Source organism: Sinocyclocheilus grahami, unplaced genomic scaffold (genome assembly GCF_001515645.1).
Source record: "Sinocyclocheilus grahami isolate Dianchi unplaced genomic scaffold, SAMN03320097.WGS_v1.1 scaffold307.1, whole genome shotgun sequence".
Lineage (NCBI taxonomy): Eukaryota > Metazoa > Chordata > Actinopteri > Cypriniformes > Cyprinidae > Sinocyclocheilus > Sinocyclocheilus grahami.
The window spans coordinates 701903-719458 of NW_015505486.1; the positions used below are offsets into that span (position 1 = coordinate 701903).

General features: G+C 36.8%; 1 protein-coding gene across 1 annotated transcript in view; it reads left to right on the top strand.

The window, feature by feature from the left end:
• abca3b (ATP-binding cassette, sub-family A (ABC1), member 3b) overlaps positions 1-17556 on the top strand; it is a 63913-nt gene that overhangs the window by 29138 nt on the left and 17219 nt on the right. The window contains exons 10-23 of the mRNA XM_016293781.1: positions 400-546; positions 1489-1618; positions 4421-4617; positions 4795-5005; positions 6803-6953; positions 8256-8354; positions 9615-9813; positions 10887-11196; positions 11272-11545; positions 12308-12512; positions 12688-12907; positions 12996-13154; positions 15906-16066; positions 16158-16292. Of these exons, the coding sequence (XP_016149267.1) occupies positions 400-546; positions 1489-1618; positions 4421-4617; positions 4795-5005; positions 6803-6953; positions 8256-8354; positions 9615-9813; positions 10887-11196; positions 11272-11545; positions 12308-12512; positions 12688-12907; positions 12996-13154; positions 15906-16066; positions 16158-16292 (2598 nt within the window). The remainder of the gene's footprint in view (positions 1-399; positions 547-1488; positions 1619-4420; positions 4618-4794; positions 5006-6802; positions 6954-8255; positions 8355-9614; positions 9814-10886; positions 11197-11271; positions 11546-12307; positions 12513-12687; positions 12908-12995; positions 13155-15905; positions 16067-16157; positions 16293-17556) is intronic.

Below are 17556 nucleotides of genomic sequence, written 5' to 3' on the forward strand. Positions count from 1 at the left end.
TGGTCATGTGAACCATTGACAACATGAACCATAAAGATAAAGTTTTAAAAACCGATCTAAATTTAAGAGAATATCTGAATCCACAGCACAACTATCATGATAAACGATACACAGGAATAATATCATTGGGATCACTTTCAGAATAAATTTTTTTTTCAAGCTGATGAACGATAAAAACATTGACTGCCAACCAGAATTCAACGTTGGTGTGAACACTAATATAGTTATCATTATCTTATAATTATCATTCTTAATGTGAACAGGCCTTTGCACTCATTTACATTTTATGAGAGAGGGCATTATGTGAATGTTTATGAAACAAATGGGGAACATTTAGCCATTATGGTGTAATGTTATGAATGTGTTTATCTAATATTTCTCCTCCTCATCTGCGCTCAGCCCTCATACTGGTGCAGCAGCCCTCGTGTGGCCCTACTGAAGGAGAAGGAGGAAGAGGAGGAGGCCGAGAAGGTGTCGAAGGGCGAATTCATTGAAGAGGAGCCAGCTGGACTGGTCTCAGGGGTCAAGATCAAACATTTGGCAAAGGTATCATCAGATGCATGGTGTTTTGCTTTAAAGGGGTCATATGATGTTGCTAAAAAGAACATTATTTTGTGTATTTGGTGTAATGAAATGTGTTTATGCGGTTTAAGGTTAAAAAACACATTATTTTCCACATACTGTACATTATTGTTTCTCCTCTATGCCCTGCCTTTCTGAAACGCGTCGATTTTTAAAAAGCTCATCGGTCTGAAAAAGCGAGGTGTGCTCTGATTGGCCAGCTATCCAGTGCATTGTGATTGACCGAATACCTCAAGCGTGAGACGGAAATGTTACACTCCTTACCATACTGTGATGCCTTGTCCCGGTACGAAGAGACAAAAACATTAAAACCCATTACAAACGAGGCATTTGTTGCATCTAGTGGGGACATAATTATGGATTGTAATGACTTCAGGAAACAGTCCTCCATAAAATGTGCTGCACACATCTGAATATTTGGGTTGAACTGTTCTGGAACAGTGTTGTAAATACAACTTAACCACTGATTTCTAGTCCTGTCCCCTTTTGGAAGGCCAAACAAAGTATTTTCGCTTTCACAACGAAACACACAGCATCTTCACAACATAAAGTTACACCTTCTTTCTTTGCGTGAACATTTAGGTGGTGTTATGCAAATCTTCCCACATCGTGATGTAAACATGTGGGGGCGCATTAGAACGAGCCGTTTTAGGAGGGCGTGGACGAGTCTTAACTTTTATAAAGAATAGAAGTTTTGAGACTTTAGTCTTTGCAACTTTAGGGATCTTATCTATTCAAAAACAGCTTGTAACACTCCAAAGAGAAAGGAAAACTCACATCATATGACCCCTTTAATAATATTAGATTCATAGGGGACAGATGGTAGACTCAAGGTCAGTGTGACGAGACATGGATCACCTGTAGAAATGGTTGGAGAAAGTGAACATGTGGATCCTTCTGTCGCAGGTGTTCAAAGTGGGAAATAAGACCAAGGAGGCAGTGAGGGATTTAACTCTCAACATGTTCGAAGGCCAGATCACTGTCCTGCTGGGTCACAACGGAGCGGGCAAGACCACCACACTATCAATGCTGACAGGTAATGAACACAGCAGTGCCATTTTATGTATAAAATAGTGTGACTGTCCCTCTCCTATTGCTTTAGGAAATGTGATTCATTTTAGCGAGTCAGTTTGTTTGAAGGGTTTTAATGAACTGGTTCAACAAATGTTTCATTTGAATCATTTCTGTTTTGTGTTCTTGTAACATCCTACATGATATTGTATATCATCAGTTTTGTGGTGGAATGTTTATGATTCAGTTAAATTATGTTTTTAACATGTTTTAAGTGTTATAGTGTAAATCTTGTGGCAGTTGAAAACAGAAGTGAATCATGTAATCTGATATTAAGTCGAATGTCATCTTAAATATGTAGTTAGCCACTTTATGTTAGTAGCTTATTATGTAATGTAGCTATATTCTTTTAAAAAATAGTATCTTGACTGTTTAACTGCATTAAATTGAGTAATTTGTAGCTATTTTAAAAGTAGCTTCACAACTTGTATATAAACTGATTATAAATTGTTTTTTGTTTTTTTTTTAATATTGATTGACCCCTTAAATATTTTCATAGTTTAGCTACTTTGTTAGCAGCTTGTATAGCTTGTATATTATTGAAAGAGTACCTTCTTACAAGTACTTGGGCATTTGGATTGATGATAAACTTTTGTTCAATGTACATATTGCTAATCTAATCAGGAAACTCAAACTAAAGCTTGGCTTTTATTTTAGAAATAAATCTACCGTATTGGCCCGAATATAAGACGACCCTGATTATAAGACGACCCCCCTTTTTCCAGATGTACCTTTTGGAAAAAGGCTTTTTAAAAACCAAATCTTGTTTTTTCTCAGTAAAACACATTTTGTCTTATTTTCAATTATCAATTATTTTCATATTGCATATTTTTCCTATTTTAATTTTTTTTTGAAAGTATGTTTTTCTTTTGTTTTTACTCGTGATCTACAACACCATTACATTACGTATTTCATGGCACACTCGTTTTATGCGTATTTGGCGCCACCTATTGTTGTGGGTGTATTATTGACATGTCAAAGTCTAGACCCTGAATATAAGACGGCCGCGTTTTTTCAGATGTATTTCCAAGAAAAAAAACATTGTCTTATATTCGGGTAAATACGGTATTTATTATATAAATTGTACTTTTAATGCCAAAAAGAAACCTGTAGAAGCTACCTTCCTAACTGTGCTTGATTATGGTGATATATTATACATGCATATGGCCTCCTCTATCTTAACAAGCCTTGATTCGGTATACCATGCTTCACTACGTTTTATTACAAATGCAAAATCCTGTACTCATCATTGCATTCTATACGAGATGGTGGGTTGGACATCATTAGCTTTACGTAGAAAACAGCATTGGTACATTTGTATCTATAAAGCAATGTAAGGTGAACTTCCAGCTTATCTCTGTACTCTTCTTTGTCTTTGTTCTGGCAATTACCAGCTACGCTCTTCCAAGTGTTTGCTTTTTAACATACCTCGAGTTTGTACAGAACTGGGGAAAATTGCATTTTCATATTAATTTGCAAAAAGATTTAAAACTAGATACATTTGTCTCTATTGGTGAATTTAAAGGCATCATAAAGAAAGTGGTATTGGAAGCTTGTGATTGTTTTTGTTGAGAGGATGTTTAACTATTGTTGTAATGTGTACTTCTTGTATTTTAAAATTGTCTTACTGTATGGCTGCTACCTTGGCCAGGTCTCTCTTGAAAAAGAGATTTTAAATCTCAGTGAGACTTCCTGGTTAAATAAAGGTAAAAATTGTTTTTTAAAATTATATATATATATATATATAGCTACAAGCTAGTCTAGCTTTTAATATACCTGAAATTATGATTAGCTTTTAGCTAGTTTGAATGTAGCTTCATAACATTTAATTTTTTCATTTTAATTTTAGTTAAAGTAATATTCTATAAAATTCAGTTTTTAGTTATTTTAAGTGTAGTATTTTTGTCTATATGGCTATATGTTTTATTAATTTAATTTCAGTTTTTATTTTAGTTATTTTAGTACAGTGTTTTGTTTTATATTATACGTTTTTTTAATATCATTTCAGTTAAAGTTTATTTTAAGTAACGAATGGTTTTTATGGTTTTAGTTCAAGTTTAGTAAACTTTTTAGTAAACTTTGTTGGGTTTTGTTATTTTATTAGGTCTTTCTCTATATGTCTAGATGGTTTTATTCATTTTTATTTTCAGGTTTTAGTTATTTTAATGAATCAAGTTAATCTAAATAAATAAGAAATATTTCACTAGGAACTAAGTTTTTTTTATATAGTTGTGAAAGTCTTTTTTTTTATGGTTCTAATTTTAGCCTAATTATTATAACCTTGCCAGCTGTGAGGTGAATCAAACTTTGATTTTAAGCAGAAAGCTATGTGAAAATTGGACAACAAGACAAAGAAGACTGTGTACTTAACAGCTTAAATGAGGGAAAGAACCCATGAAGCATTGTGGATGAAATTCAAATAAAAAAACAATGGAGACATACGAAATGATTCATTTAAAGTTACTAATATAGAAACAATGGTTTTTAAGTTTGTTGCACAATATGCAAATACAAGTGAATATATAAGTAGTTCGAGAGCGTTGGGAGATTTGCTTGTTGCGATTCTCTGATTGGTGGAGATTCCTCTGCAGAAAATTTAGTAATGTAGTTGTTCACCAGGAATTTGAAAAAGTTGAAATAATGTTGAACAATGGCTTCAACAAAAGCATATACAATCCATAAACAAAGTTATTATTAAAAATCAGTAGCCTATGGAGAAAATGAATGGCATTTTTACTTCTGGAGCCAACTCTTGCACTGTATTCAGCATTCAGATGGATCTTCACATACCTTGTCTCTTCTCTTAAGCTGAAGGGTTATCCTCGCAAAAAGATCCCTGATGAGGTGGACCGCATCCTTCGGATCCTGAATTTGGAGGACAAGCGTCATGCGCGATCCAAAACCCTCTCTGGCGGGATGAAGAGGAAGCTTTCCATCGGCATTGCTTTAATTGGAGACTCAAAGGTCAGGTGTATTTCACGGCACATTTTATATTTAGCAGATGTTTTTGCATTTGTGTTCTGTTTATTAATTTCCATGTTGGTCCAGTTTGGATTTTCCATCATTACATAAAAGTTTCCCATTTGCTTTAGCCACTCTAATGCTAACACAGTCTATGTGCTTTTGTTTATTTCCCTGTAGGTGGTGATGCTGGACGAGCCCACCTCAGGAATGGACCCCTCAGCCCGCCGGGCCACCTGGGACCTGCTGCAGGGCGAGAAGCGTGGCCGCACCATCCTGCTCACCACGCACTTCATGGACGAGGCCGACCTGCTGGGAGATCGGATCGCCATTATGGCCAGCGGAGAGCTCCAGTGCTGCGGCTCGTCTCTCTTCCTCAAGAACAAATACGGTGAGACTGCTGCAAGATCATGACAGGAACAGAAAGATGTTCTCACAGGACGTTTGTGCAGAAGATTATATTTCAAATTTGACAATTATATTTCTGTTGTCTTTAGTTGCGCTTTGGCACTCTCGCAACACATAAGTGTGAGTTACCGCTATTGCGCTGTCTTTTCCAGATCGTTTGATATGTACACTTATGTATACTTTTTAACCCAAATGACCCTTGTTGTTTTCAGGGTACATCACAGCAGCATCCATCCATTATTATTATTTTTTAAAGGGATAGTTCACCCAAAAATGAAAATTTGATGTTTATCTGCTTACCCCCAAGGCATCCAAGATGTAGGTGACTTTGTTTCTTCAGTAGAACACAAACGAAGATTTTTAACACAAACTGTTGCAGTCTTTCAGTCTTATAATGGCAGTCAATGGGCTCCACGGCTTCGAGAGTAAAAAAAACATACACAGACAAAACCAAATTAAACCCTGCGGCTCGTGACGATACATTGAGGTCTTAAGACACAAGACGATCGGTCTGTGTAAGAAACTGAACAGTATTTATATAATTTTTTACCTCTGATTCACCGCAATGTCCAAATGTCCTGAGCGCGTTCACAACATCCGGCGCGTGATGTCAAATAAATACGGTTGGGCAAAAAATTCAACGTTGTCTGATGATATATCAAAATCGTCTCTTCCATTGTGATGACCTGTACTTCTAAACATCTTTAGATCATCGCAGTTCCAGTGAACACGTCCGCAATCTCTCTGCACTGTATAAATAATGAGTGACGTATACGCGCGACAGATCGCTTCCGCACATGCGTCTACTATCATAGATATGTATAGATGCCCTATTCGACCGCTCCGTATACGTTGACGCTTCCGCCATTTTGGAACGTATCTTAGTGCTTAGTGACCATAGAAACAGTCACTAATGAGGCATCTACTTTTATATATCTATGTCTACTATGCCAGAGCATGTACACGCGTCACACGCCGGTTGTTGTGAATGCGCTCAGACATTATATAAATACTGTTCAGTTTCTTGCACAGACCGATCGTTTCGTGTCTTAAGACATCAATGTATCGCCACGAGCCGCAGGGTTTAATTTGGTTTTGTCGGTGTATGTTTTTTTTACTCTCAAAGCCGTGGAACCCATTGACTGCCATTGTAAGACCGACAGACTGCAACGGTTTGAGTTAAAAATCTTCGTTTGTTTTGCCCTGGGGGTAAGCAGATAAACATAAAATTTCCATTTTTGGGTGAACTATCCCTTTAAGTTATATTTATGGGCTTTTTATGCCTTTATTCGGACAGGACAGTAGAGAGCAGACAGGAAATCACTGGGTAGAGAGAGAGGGGAACGGGATTGACAAAGGACCACGAGATGGGATTCGAACTCGGGTCGCTGCGAGTGCAGCTGTGCTGTATATTTGCGCACTAACCATGAGGGCACTGGCGCCAGCCCATCTATTATTTTAATATGCAAAACCAATCATAGCAGTTGGCATTTACTTCCATTTACTTGAATGCGCCTCGCCTATAAAAAACTGACTGTTCTGCAGAAAGGGTCAAAAACATGACACAAAATAGCCTATTACTGCTAAATTCTGATGCTTTTTGATGTACAAATCTTGTTTACACTATAAGTGGACCTGAGAGAACATTATAAAATAATGATAATAAAAACAGCAGTTCATGACCCCTTTAAAAGTAGTGTTTTGCTCCAATAACAACTTTGCTTCTAGCTAGTAGTCTCCAAAAACAATATTTATCTGATTTAATCTTGTATTTCTACAGGTGCTGGTTACCACATGGTTATAGTAAAGGACGCGTTTTGTAACGTGTCCGAGATCACCCGTCTAGTGCACATGTATGTGCCTGATGCCACTCTTGAGAGCAGTGCAGGCGCTGAACTCTCCTACATATTGCCCAAAGAGAGCACCAGCCGGTAAGACAACACTGACTTCACATATCTACTGCATAGTGTAGTGTGCACTGTGTTTAAAATAGTGAAACCAAATGATTTATGCAATGCATTTCAAACAGTAGTAAGAAACATTGTCCACTTATTATGTTGCATGTTTAATGCAGCGAAAAGTAGTTGGTCATCCAGTTTTTCAGTGCATGAAGAAGTCTGCATACTGGCAACAATGCTGCATACTACAAAAACATCTGATTTGAAGAGATTACATGTTAGACTTGACAGGAATGCAAACATCAAGGTCTCGTCCTCATTGCCTTTAATCAATAACCTTGATTGCACAAACTCTTACAAGAGACAATGACTTATAAAAAATGGTTTGATGTATCTAGATAAAAGAAGCACATGAGACTTTGGTCTTGGTTCTTTGCTCTGGTTCTTGTGAGCTGCCGTAGCAACAGACAAACTAAATTTACCCATTGATCTGTTTTTTAGTGAAGGTCTCGAAACATCAGTCTGCTCTGTTCATCAGACATGTGTGTTTCTCGTCCCTGATTCACTAAACCACCGTCAGTGAGAGACAAACATCCTTAAAGCACTTCTTCAAAGAAATAATGCATCTGAAAAGTGAATTTATATCATTTTTAATTGTCCTTATGTTCCTTAAATTATCCAAAATATTATTTTAATGGAACCAGGGTTATGTTGTTCACTAAAACTAAAATCTTAAAATAAAAATAAACATCAACTGAAATAAAATGTTGAATATATGTAATATTTAAAAAGTATATAATAATATATATATAATAAAAAAATGACCCAAACTATAAACTGAAACTTTATAAAAACGATATAGACATTATATATGAAATATATATAAAAATAATAAAAAAATGACCAAAAACACAACGTTAACATGAAAATATAAAATGATTTCAATCAAAATATTAACAAAAATATAAATGTATTGCATTGAACTAAAAAAGCATTTTATAAAGTTGATCAAGCTCCAAAAATTGGCAAAAGTACCATAAATATATTCTAAAAGTAGTCCATAATTGTTCATATTTTGCAAATGCTGACAACTATTTTACAGCGCTATCAAAGGGTATTAGTAGACTTCTGCTCTAGCTTATTAATAATTGATTGACTATTTTTGAGGTGCTTCATACAAGTTTTCAGTGACATTAGAATAATAAGTTTGCATTTTTAACTAACAAAAAATAGCATTAAGATGAATATATGTGGATGGTTTTGGCAGAAGTGATTTCAGTTATTGATATCCATACGTGTTCAGGTTTGAGTTATTACTGTGTTGTTTCTCGGCAGGTTTGAGCTGCTGTTTGCTGAGCTGGAGATGAATCGAGACGAGTTGGGCATCGCCAGCTATGGGGCGTCCGTTACCACTATGGAGGAGGTTTTTCTCAGGTACTTCACCACGAGACCACCACAAATAATGAAGAATCTCTAAAGATACTGTGTGCTGTGACCTGTTCCCACAGATTTGTATTTTTTCCTTGTATTATTTATAGCATTACTATACTGTATATATAGCATTTAATATATATATATACATATATTTTCAATTTTCATTTAAATTGTAGTGTAAATTAAATGATTTAGTGTATTATTAAATATTTAGTCATTTTGTTGTGCTCCTCACTTTTATTGGTTTTTAAAGCTATATTTCTATATAGCTTACATACATTTTTTTTATTTTATTCATCTTAATCTTATTCAAGTTAGTTGCCAAGGCATCTCTAATTCTTGTTTCTTTTTTAAGTTTTTCATCAAATCTTTATTTTATTTCAGTTAGCAAAAATAATTTTGAATAGTTTTAGTTTTAATTACCAATAACAACACTGTCTCACTCTCCTTTTAAATCTCACAATAGCTCCAAAGCTGCGTATTCATTTCAATAATGCCACAAACAAAAGAAAATACATGAATATTTGCATAAATTCAATCATGTAGCACAGATGAGGGCTTTTCTTGTTTACATATCAATACCAATAAACTACATTAGCGTGTTTGCTGAAATGCAAAAAGCTTGAAATTGAAGTGAAAAATGTATTGCTGGAAAAAAGCTAAACTATTTCAACAGCCATTGTGTAACCAGGATGCTCCCTGAGAAAGATTTGAACACTGACCGTATCCAGTCTAAATTCACGCCACAGATTTGAAATGCTCTTTCAGAAAAAGAGGTCTTCTGAGACTTAAAGAACTGCTGAGTTAGATATACGAACTGATTCGTTCAAAAGGACTGATTTGCATGACTTCTCAACCCTACAGAGGACTGAGAAGTGTGATTTTGCAGGACTAAATTACAGACCTGTGCTCTCAAAACATTCCCTGCAGAAACACGCTCGGTCTCTAGTGTGTCATTTACAAGAGCGTTTTTAACCACTGCTCCCTTTTCATCTCCACAACATTTTTCGTAATGGTTTTGGAGAGCTCAAGTGCAGTCCTGAATCTTCTGTCCCACTTTAAACGGCCATTAGCTGTAGGACGGGGTGCAGATTGACAGATTCTGATAGCGTCATTTTTGTGAACCCTTCTACATTTTACATAACCGCTTTTGTGTAGCACATACAATGGCCGCCCAGCTGTGTCCCAGTAAGGGCCACTTTCTTTCATGCAGATCCTCATTTTATGTAACCGTTTGTGTCTTTGTGCTCACTCTCTCAGGGTCGGGAAGCTGGTGGACTCCAGTCTGGATATTCAGGCCATCCAGCTTCCGGCTTTGCAGTATCAGCATGAGCGGCGGTCACATGACTGGACCATGGACGACTCCAGCAGCATCAGCGGCATGACGGACGTGACGGATTTCACTGACAGCGGCACGATGATCTCAGAGGACGGCTCCAACATCAAACTCAACACTGGGGTCAGTGACTTCGGCGCTTCTCACAGAAAACTTACTGTGCTTTTAGAAATTAGCTGCATTCACTTTTCTAAGTAGTCGACCTAAACCCTACTGACTGAGAGTGAAAGATTCAGAATATTATAGAGACTTCTGGATTCTTGTGACTTGGCATCCTAACAAAGATTTGTATAGACAAGCACTATTCACATGGTCATAAATATTATCGTTAGTATATTATTTCTCTAGAACCTCTAAATGCCACTGTACGTTTTCCAGTATTTTTCCTCAAGAATATCAAAATAGGGCTTATACCTTTATAAAATGTTCATCCATCTCAGGAGGTCAAATTAAATGTTAATAGTGGTTTAAATAAATGTTTATGTTTTAAATGTTACTTCCCAAGTAAATGTTTTATTTATTTATTTTAACTAATTTAATACCCTGATTTGTGTGATTTTTTTTTCTTTCTTCTAGCATAAATATCAAATAAAATAGATGTAATTATTATAAAAATGTAATAATATAATAAAATACAAAAAAATTAAATTAAAATACCAGTATGGCTAACAAATGACTACTTATGTGGGGGAACATCATGTTACAATATTGTTTTGGTAATAATGTTTGGTAAAATAAGTTTGTTAATTAATGATTAAAAAAAACTAAATAAAAAAAAATAAAAATGTTCTTGCTCACCAAGGCTGCATTTATTTGATAAAAAATACAGTAAAAACAGTACTATTTGTGAAATATTATTACAATTTAAAATAACTGTTTACTATTTGAAAATATTATAAAATATAATTTATTCCCGTGATGCACAGCTGAATTTTCAGCATCATTACTCCAGTTTTCAGTGTCACATCATTCTAATATGCTGATTTGCTGCTCAAGAAACATTTCATATTTTTAATCAATGTTGAAAACGGTTGTGCTGCTTCATATTTTGTGGAAACTGTAATACATTAATTTTTTCAGGATTCTTTGAATAGAAAGTTCAAAAGAACAGCATTTATTTGAAATAGAAATCTTTTACATTTATTTAGATAATTTATTTTGATCATTCATGATTTTCTGCATGTGTTTATCCTCAGGCCGGGCTCTATATGCAGCAGTTCTATGCTATGTTCCTGAAGAGGGCGCTCTACAGCTGGCGCAACTGGAAAGTGATGGTGGCTCAGTTTCTGGTGCCGCTCATTTTCACAGTGTTGGCTCTTGTAGTGGCCCACACCCTCCCTGGAAGCCAAATCACGCCCCTGCTCCGTCTGCCGCTAAAACAATATGGCCCTACTCACGTACCCGTGGCTGTAGATGTCAATGCTGGGCCGCTGGCTACAGCTCTGGCTAAGATCTACACAGCACAGCTGCCTTCCCAGAATGCCATTGCTGCCACTAACATAACAGGTAATAAAAAAAACGAATGAATAAATAAACAGTAGCTGCCTCAAAAACATCCTAACCTGTGGTTTGTCTGATCAGATTTGTCAGAGTACGTGCTATATAATGCCATGAGGGAGGGCGGAGCTTTCAATGAGCACTGCGTGGTGGGTGCGACCTTCAGGAGCCGATCCAGGAAGAACACTGAGGTCATCGGCTACTTCAACAACCAGGGCTATCACACCCCCGCTACGGCACTCATGCTGGTTGACAATGCTCTCTACAAACTACTAGCTGGACCCGATGCCTCAATCCAAACTGGAAATTACCCCATGCCACGCAACATGTCCGAGACGGCCCAGAGCCAGCTTTCTGAGTATGTAACCTCTTTGAGAGCATTTAGTGGTGCTTGCCAAGTAATGAAATCTGTTTTATTTTTTCCCAAATTCTAACTTTCCATTTTAATGCATACAAAACATGGTAAAAATGTTTTGTTTTTTTTCCTGGCAGTTAACAGTATTTTCTGATTTATGGAGTGATAATTAGAGATCTAAAATCCCCTTTAATTTTAGTTTAATTTTTCAAGTAAACTTTAATTTTTTTTTCATATATCAGAAATTATATTAAACTTTTCCTAGATTCTGTTTATTTATGATTTAATACAATTCTTTATAAAAAAAAAAATGGTGGTAATCAAATTAATGCAAAAAATAAATTTTTTTGATCAAATTGCCATTTTACAAACTGTTTTATTTTTTAGCAAAAAGAGTGCTGCACAACAGAGGTTTACTGCTTAAATAAATGTAAAAAATGTACAAAAAATTGTGATATTCCTTAAAGTAATGTTTTAATATATTGTTTTTATTATTGTGAAGTACATTCTACTGTACAATAGTAATATATTTGTCATAATTTCTTCAAGTTAAACTGAACTTCATGTAACAGTCTTTTGCTTTTTAATATTCATAGACACTAGTCCATATCATGTCTTGATTTTGTGCTGTCCATGATTCTGTCAGCGTTTATGCATCACGAAAATCAGCCTGAGGAGTCAGAACAAACCCAGAACCCTAAGTGAAGTTAACTTGGGACACCTAGTCGTTTAGTTGGTATTTCATCTTCATTTTTGACTCTACAGGGGCCAGACAGGCTTTGTCATCGCCATAAACCTCATGTTCGGCATGGCATCATTAGCCAGCACCTTTGCCCTGCTCCTCGTCTCTGAGCGATCGGTGAAGTCCAAACATGTGCAGCAAGTCAGCGGGGTCTACCTCTCCAACTTCTGGTTCTCCGCCCTGCTGTGGGACCTCATCAACTTCCTGTTGCCCTGCCTGCTCATGCTGGTCAGTATGAATGTACTGTCTAGGTTCTGTCAGTGGTTCTTAATATGGAGGCCCCATCACAGTTGCAAGGGTGCCGCTAAATGCTTTCAAATAATACAAAGTATGCTTTAAAATAAGCTAAAACGTATAATGATTTAAATGCATTGGATATATGAGGGCACTTTGTTATTTCTAGGTGGTCTTCCGAGTGTTTTCAGTGAAAGCATTTGTGGCCGAGAACCACCTGGTGGACGTTCTGCTTTTGCTGCTTCTGTATGGCTGGGCGGTGATTCCCCTCATGTACCTGCTCAGCTTCCTGTTTTCCACGGCTGCCACCGCCTACACGCGCCTCACCATCTTCAACATCCTCAGCGGCACAGCCACCTTCCTCGCGGTCACCATCATGACCATACCTGGTGAGACGCGCACATCCGCACTTGCATTTCAATTCTTGCTAGAATGTCTGTTCACACACCTTGCATTCTTGTTGTTGTCTTCCCTCAGAGCTAAAGCTAGTAGACATGTCTCACCTCCTGGATAAGATCTTCCTGATCTTCCCAAATTACTGCTTGGGCATGTCCTTCAGCGAGTTCTACCAGAACTACGAGATCATCACCTTCTGCACCTCCAGCACCTTTGCCGAGATACTTTGCAAGTACAAAAGTGAGTGCCTGATAATCACCCTGAAAAACCACCTGACCTGAAAATCATGAGCTCGTGCTAGGTCAGTAGGCCGATACTGATCCAATTCCAGTGCAGTTTTAAATCAATATAGTTTGTAGCTTTTTAAATCAATGTAGAATTTCTGTGTTGACCTCACTTTTTCTACCAAATAAAGACAACTTCATTTTAATGAAAAATAACAAATGAGAAAAAATTATAAATAAATAAATATATATATATTATCATATTCTATGACAAAAATACTACTATAAACAAGGTTAGTGTATAATTCAGCATAAAATCTATTCTAGAAAAATCATGAGTGCACAATAATTTGATCAAATCTGAATATTTAGTGAAAAAACACTATTTAGTGGGGAACAAATAAAAGTGGATAAGTGTAGGATTAAATCTGGTAAAATGTTAAACATTTTGTATTGTAAAATATATTCATGAAAAACAAGTAAATATATTAATATGAAAAACAAGTAAATATATTCATATATAGTGGTTCCTGAGGACTGGAGTTGAGAACCACTGATATAGATGGCTAGATATAATGGAATTATTGGTTAGATGTGATGGATGGATGGTTAGATATAATGGATAGATGGTTAGATTTGATGGACTGTTGATTAGATAGGATGGATTGTTAGATATAATGGAAAGATGTGATGAGTTAACCATCACATCTTTCCAGATGGATGAAGAAGAATGGATGGTTAGATATGATGGATGGATGTTAGATATGATGGATTGATGTTAGATATGATGGATGGATGTTAGATATGATGTATAGATGATTAGATATGATAGATGGATGGTAAGATATGATGGATGGATGGATGGTTAGATATGATATATAAATGGTTAGATATGATGTATAGATGATTAAATGTGATATAGATAGTTAGATATAATGGAATTATTGGTTAGATGTGATGGATTGATAGATGGTTACATTTGATGCATGATGATGGATAGTTATATATAATGAAAGATGGTTATGTATGATGGATGGATGGCTGGTTAGATATGATGGTTAACTATGAAGAATTGATAGTTAGAAATTATAGATGGTTAAATATGACAATTTCCACACCACAATCTGTCAAGCACATATTACCAGCAAACATACACTCGTTCACATCCTTCTCTCATTTGTTGAAGCCCTAAGACTGGCAAGAGCGGATTCCAAATCGTCAATACTTATCTTACTAGATCTGTCTGCTGCTTTTGACACAGTTAACCACCAGATCCTCCTGTCAACCCTATTGGCAAAGGGCATCTCAGGAACCACACTCCAATGGTTTGAGTCTTACATCTCAGATAGGTCCTTCAAGGTATCTTGGAGAGGTGAGGTGTCCAAGTCGCAACATTTAACTACTGGGGTGCCTCAGGACTCAGTTCTTGGACCACTTCTCTTCTCTGTCTACATGGCATCACTAGGTTCTGTCATTCAGAAACATGGCTTTTCATATCACTGCTATGCTGATGACACTCAACTCTACCTCTCATTCCATACTGATGATCCGAAGATAGCTGCTCGCATCTCAGCTTGTCTAACAGACATTTCTTGCTGCATGAAGGACCATCACCTTCAACTCAGCCTTGCCAAGACAGAACTGCTTGTGGTTCCATCAAACCCATCGTTTCATCACAATTTCCCCATCCAGTTAGGCGCATCAACCATAACTCCTTCAAAAACAGCCAGATACCTTGGAGTTATGATTGATGATCAGGTGACTTTCTCAGACCACATTGCTAAAACATGCCCAGTTCTGCAGATTTGCTTTATTCAACATCAAGAAGACCAGGCCCTTTCTTTCGGAACATGCTTCACAACTCCTTGTTCAAGCTCTTGTTCTGTCCAGGCTGGACTACTGCAATGCTCTCTTGGCAAACCTTTACAATTAATCCAGAATGTGGAACGCTTTGGATAAAAGTGTCTGCTAAATGACTAAATGTAAATGTATGGTTAGATATGATATAGATGGTTAGATATAATGGAGTGGATGTTTGGAAATGATTGATGGATGTTAGATATGATGTATAGATGGTTAGATACAATGTATAGATGGTTAAATATTATATAGATGTTAGAATGATGGTTGGTTAGATATGATAGATGTTAACTATAAAGAATGGATGGTTAGATATGATGGATTATGGTTAATTATGTAGAATGGATAGTTAGAAATGATGGATGAATGGTTATTTGATAGATGGTTAGATATGATGGATTATAGTTAACTATGAAGAATGGATGATTAGATAAGATGGATGGATGGTTAGATGTTATATATAGATGGACAGATATGATAGATATAAGATATGAAAATTTTTAAGGAAACATTTTCCTGTCATTTAGTTGTGGTGGATTTGATGTGGAATTATCTTATCAATTAGAAATGTGGTTTCCTGCTTCGTTTCACTTCGCTTATGCAAATGTGAAGCCCTGGATATTGAATTTTAGTTTTTCTGTAATATGTCAGCCTGTGTGTGTGTCTATGCTAATTAAATAATCCACTGTGTTTATGGTCTCGATAGAGCTGTAAGACCAGCACCGCTAGCTGGTAAATCTTTTGAATATTGTCATAAATGAAATCTCAATCAACAGCACTGATATTATTGTGACTGACGTCACTTAAAAGCAGCTAGCAGTGCAGGCATGGGTGATTAGCATCATGTGGCACACTTAATGTGGACTAGGTAGTCTTTCTTATAGTCATTTTGGCTGGTCATCTGCAGATATCACATATCAAGTGAACTACTTTTCCATGGATGAACCCGGAGTGGGCCGCTTCCTGGTGGCCATGTCCATACAAGGTGTTGTCTTCATCATCCTGCTTTTCCTCATCGAGCTCCGGTGTGTCCACATACTACTCAACCTCTGCAGGAGACGCAAGAAGGTGGGAGAGGAATGTAAACATGGGATATAGTGCTCTTATTTTATTGGTTTGAATGCTAACAATCACAGCTGTGGGTGTGTGTTTTTGTCAGGTTTTGCTGTTGGCAGAAGAAGCTCTCCAGCCTGAGGACAGAGATGTTGCGGAGGAGAGGAAGAGAGTTTTGGAGTGCCAGCCGGTGGTTGAGTCAATGGTGGGCAGCCCGCTTATCCTACAGGAGCTCAGCAAGGTATGCTGTTCACAAACCACAGTATGTTAATGTGTTATACTTCAAGGTTTCAATTTCTACCTATGTTTTCAAACATTTCAAAGTCGAGTTCTCCAAAAGGTTATCAGATCATCTTCAGAACATGCTATGAGAATGTATTTTGCGGTGCTTTACTGTATTGACATGCCAGTTCCACTGTATCATTGCCACAATGCCCTGAGTGTACAAAACCAGTCGGGTAATGCCACCTATTGGCCAAAGTGCATAAAACATGCATAAAATCTGTTAAAATCTCTAAATCACATTTTGGCCCAGGGTCATGCTTCTTGATTAACTATGATTAACAATTTTTTTATGGTCCCTTTTATGGCTTTCTGCTATTTTGGGCAATTTTTTAGATAGTTCTGCAACAAAATTTGTCCAGTCTTATTCAAGATTAAGGCCCAATCCCAATTCTATTTTATACCCCTTCCCCTTCCCCTACCCCTCCGCCTACCCCTTCCTCTTGTCCCTTGAAACAGAGTGTCAAGGGGTAGGGGTGAAAATATTCCCCTAAGAATTGGGACACCACTACTATACGTCACACGTCATCATACGTCGTCTAGCTCCTACAAATACACACACCTATACTGGTGTGCTGGAGTGCATTAGAGCCTTTAATTACCGTTCTATATTAATGCGCTGCTTACTGACACACACACACACACACACACACACACATATCGGAGATCGCGCAGCTCACACATCCAGGAGAAAATAAACTTGTCAACGCTGTCCCACGACTTTTATTAATAACAGTTTAAATACTGAATCGATACATTATATTTTCCAGCAACGAGAGGATAAAATCGCAGTTTTTTTAGGTAAACTCACTCTAAAAATAGAAACACACAGACGCGCATACACGCAATTTTCATCTCTCTCTCTCTCTCTCTCTCTCTCTCTCAAGGGTTTAGCGATTTCTAATCATTTGGGGGATTAGCCCCCCTCAATGTCTACGGTGGTTATCGCCCTGATCAGACATGAAAATATGTTGTGGCATTATTGTGCAGTCTATAATGATATGATGCAAATATTAGCGATTTTTTGCAAACATTTCTTTGAGTAACATGACCGTAAATATGAACTCACGATTGAATGTAACATAAAACAAATAATTACTTTTCGTTAAAATCTTTATTAATGACAAAAATGCTTACATTTATGTGTCTTTTTGTTCGCTCGGGCAGCCATGTTGCCCCTGAAGCCGGTTTACGCTGAGATAATTCATACCCCTTCGTTTGAA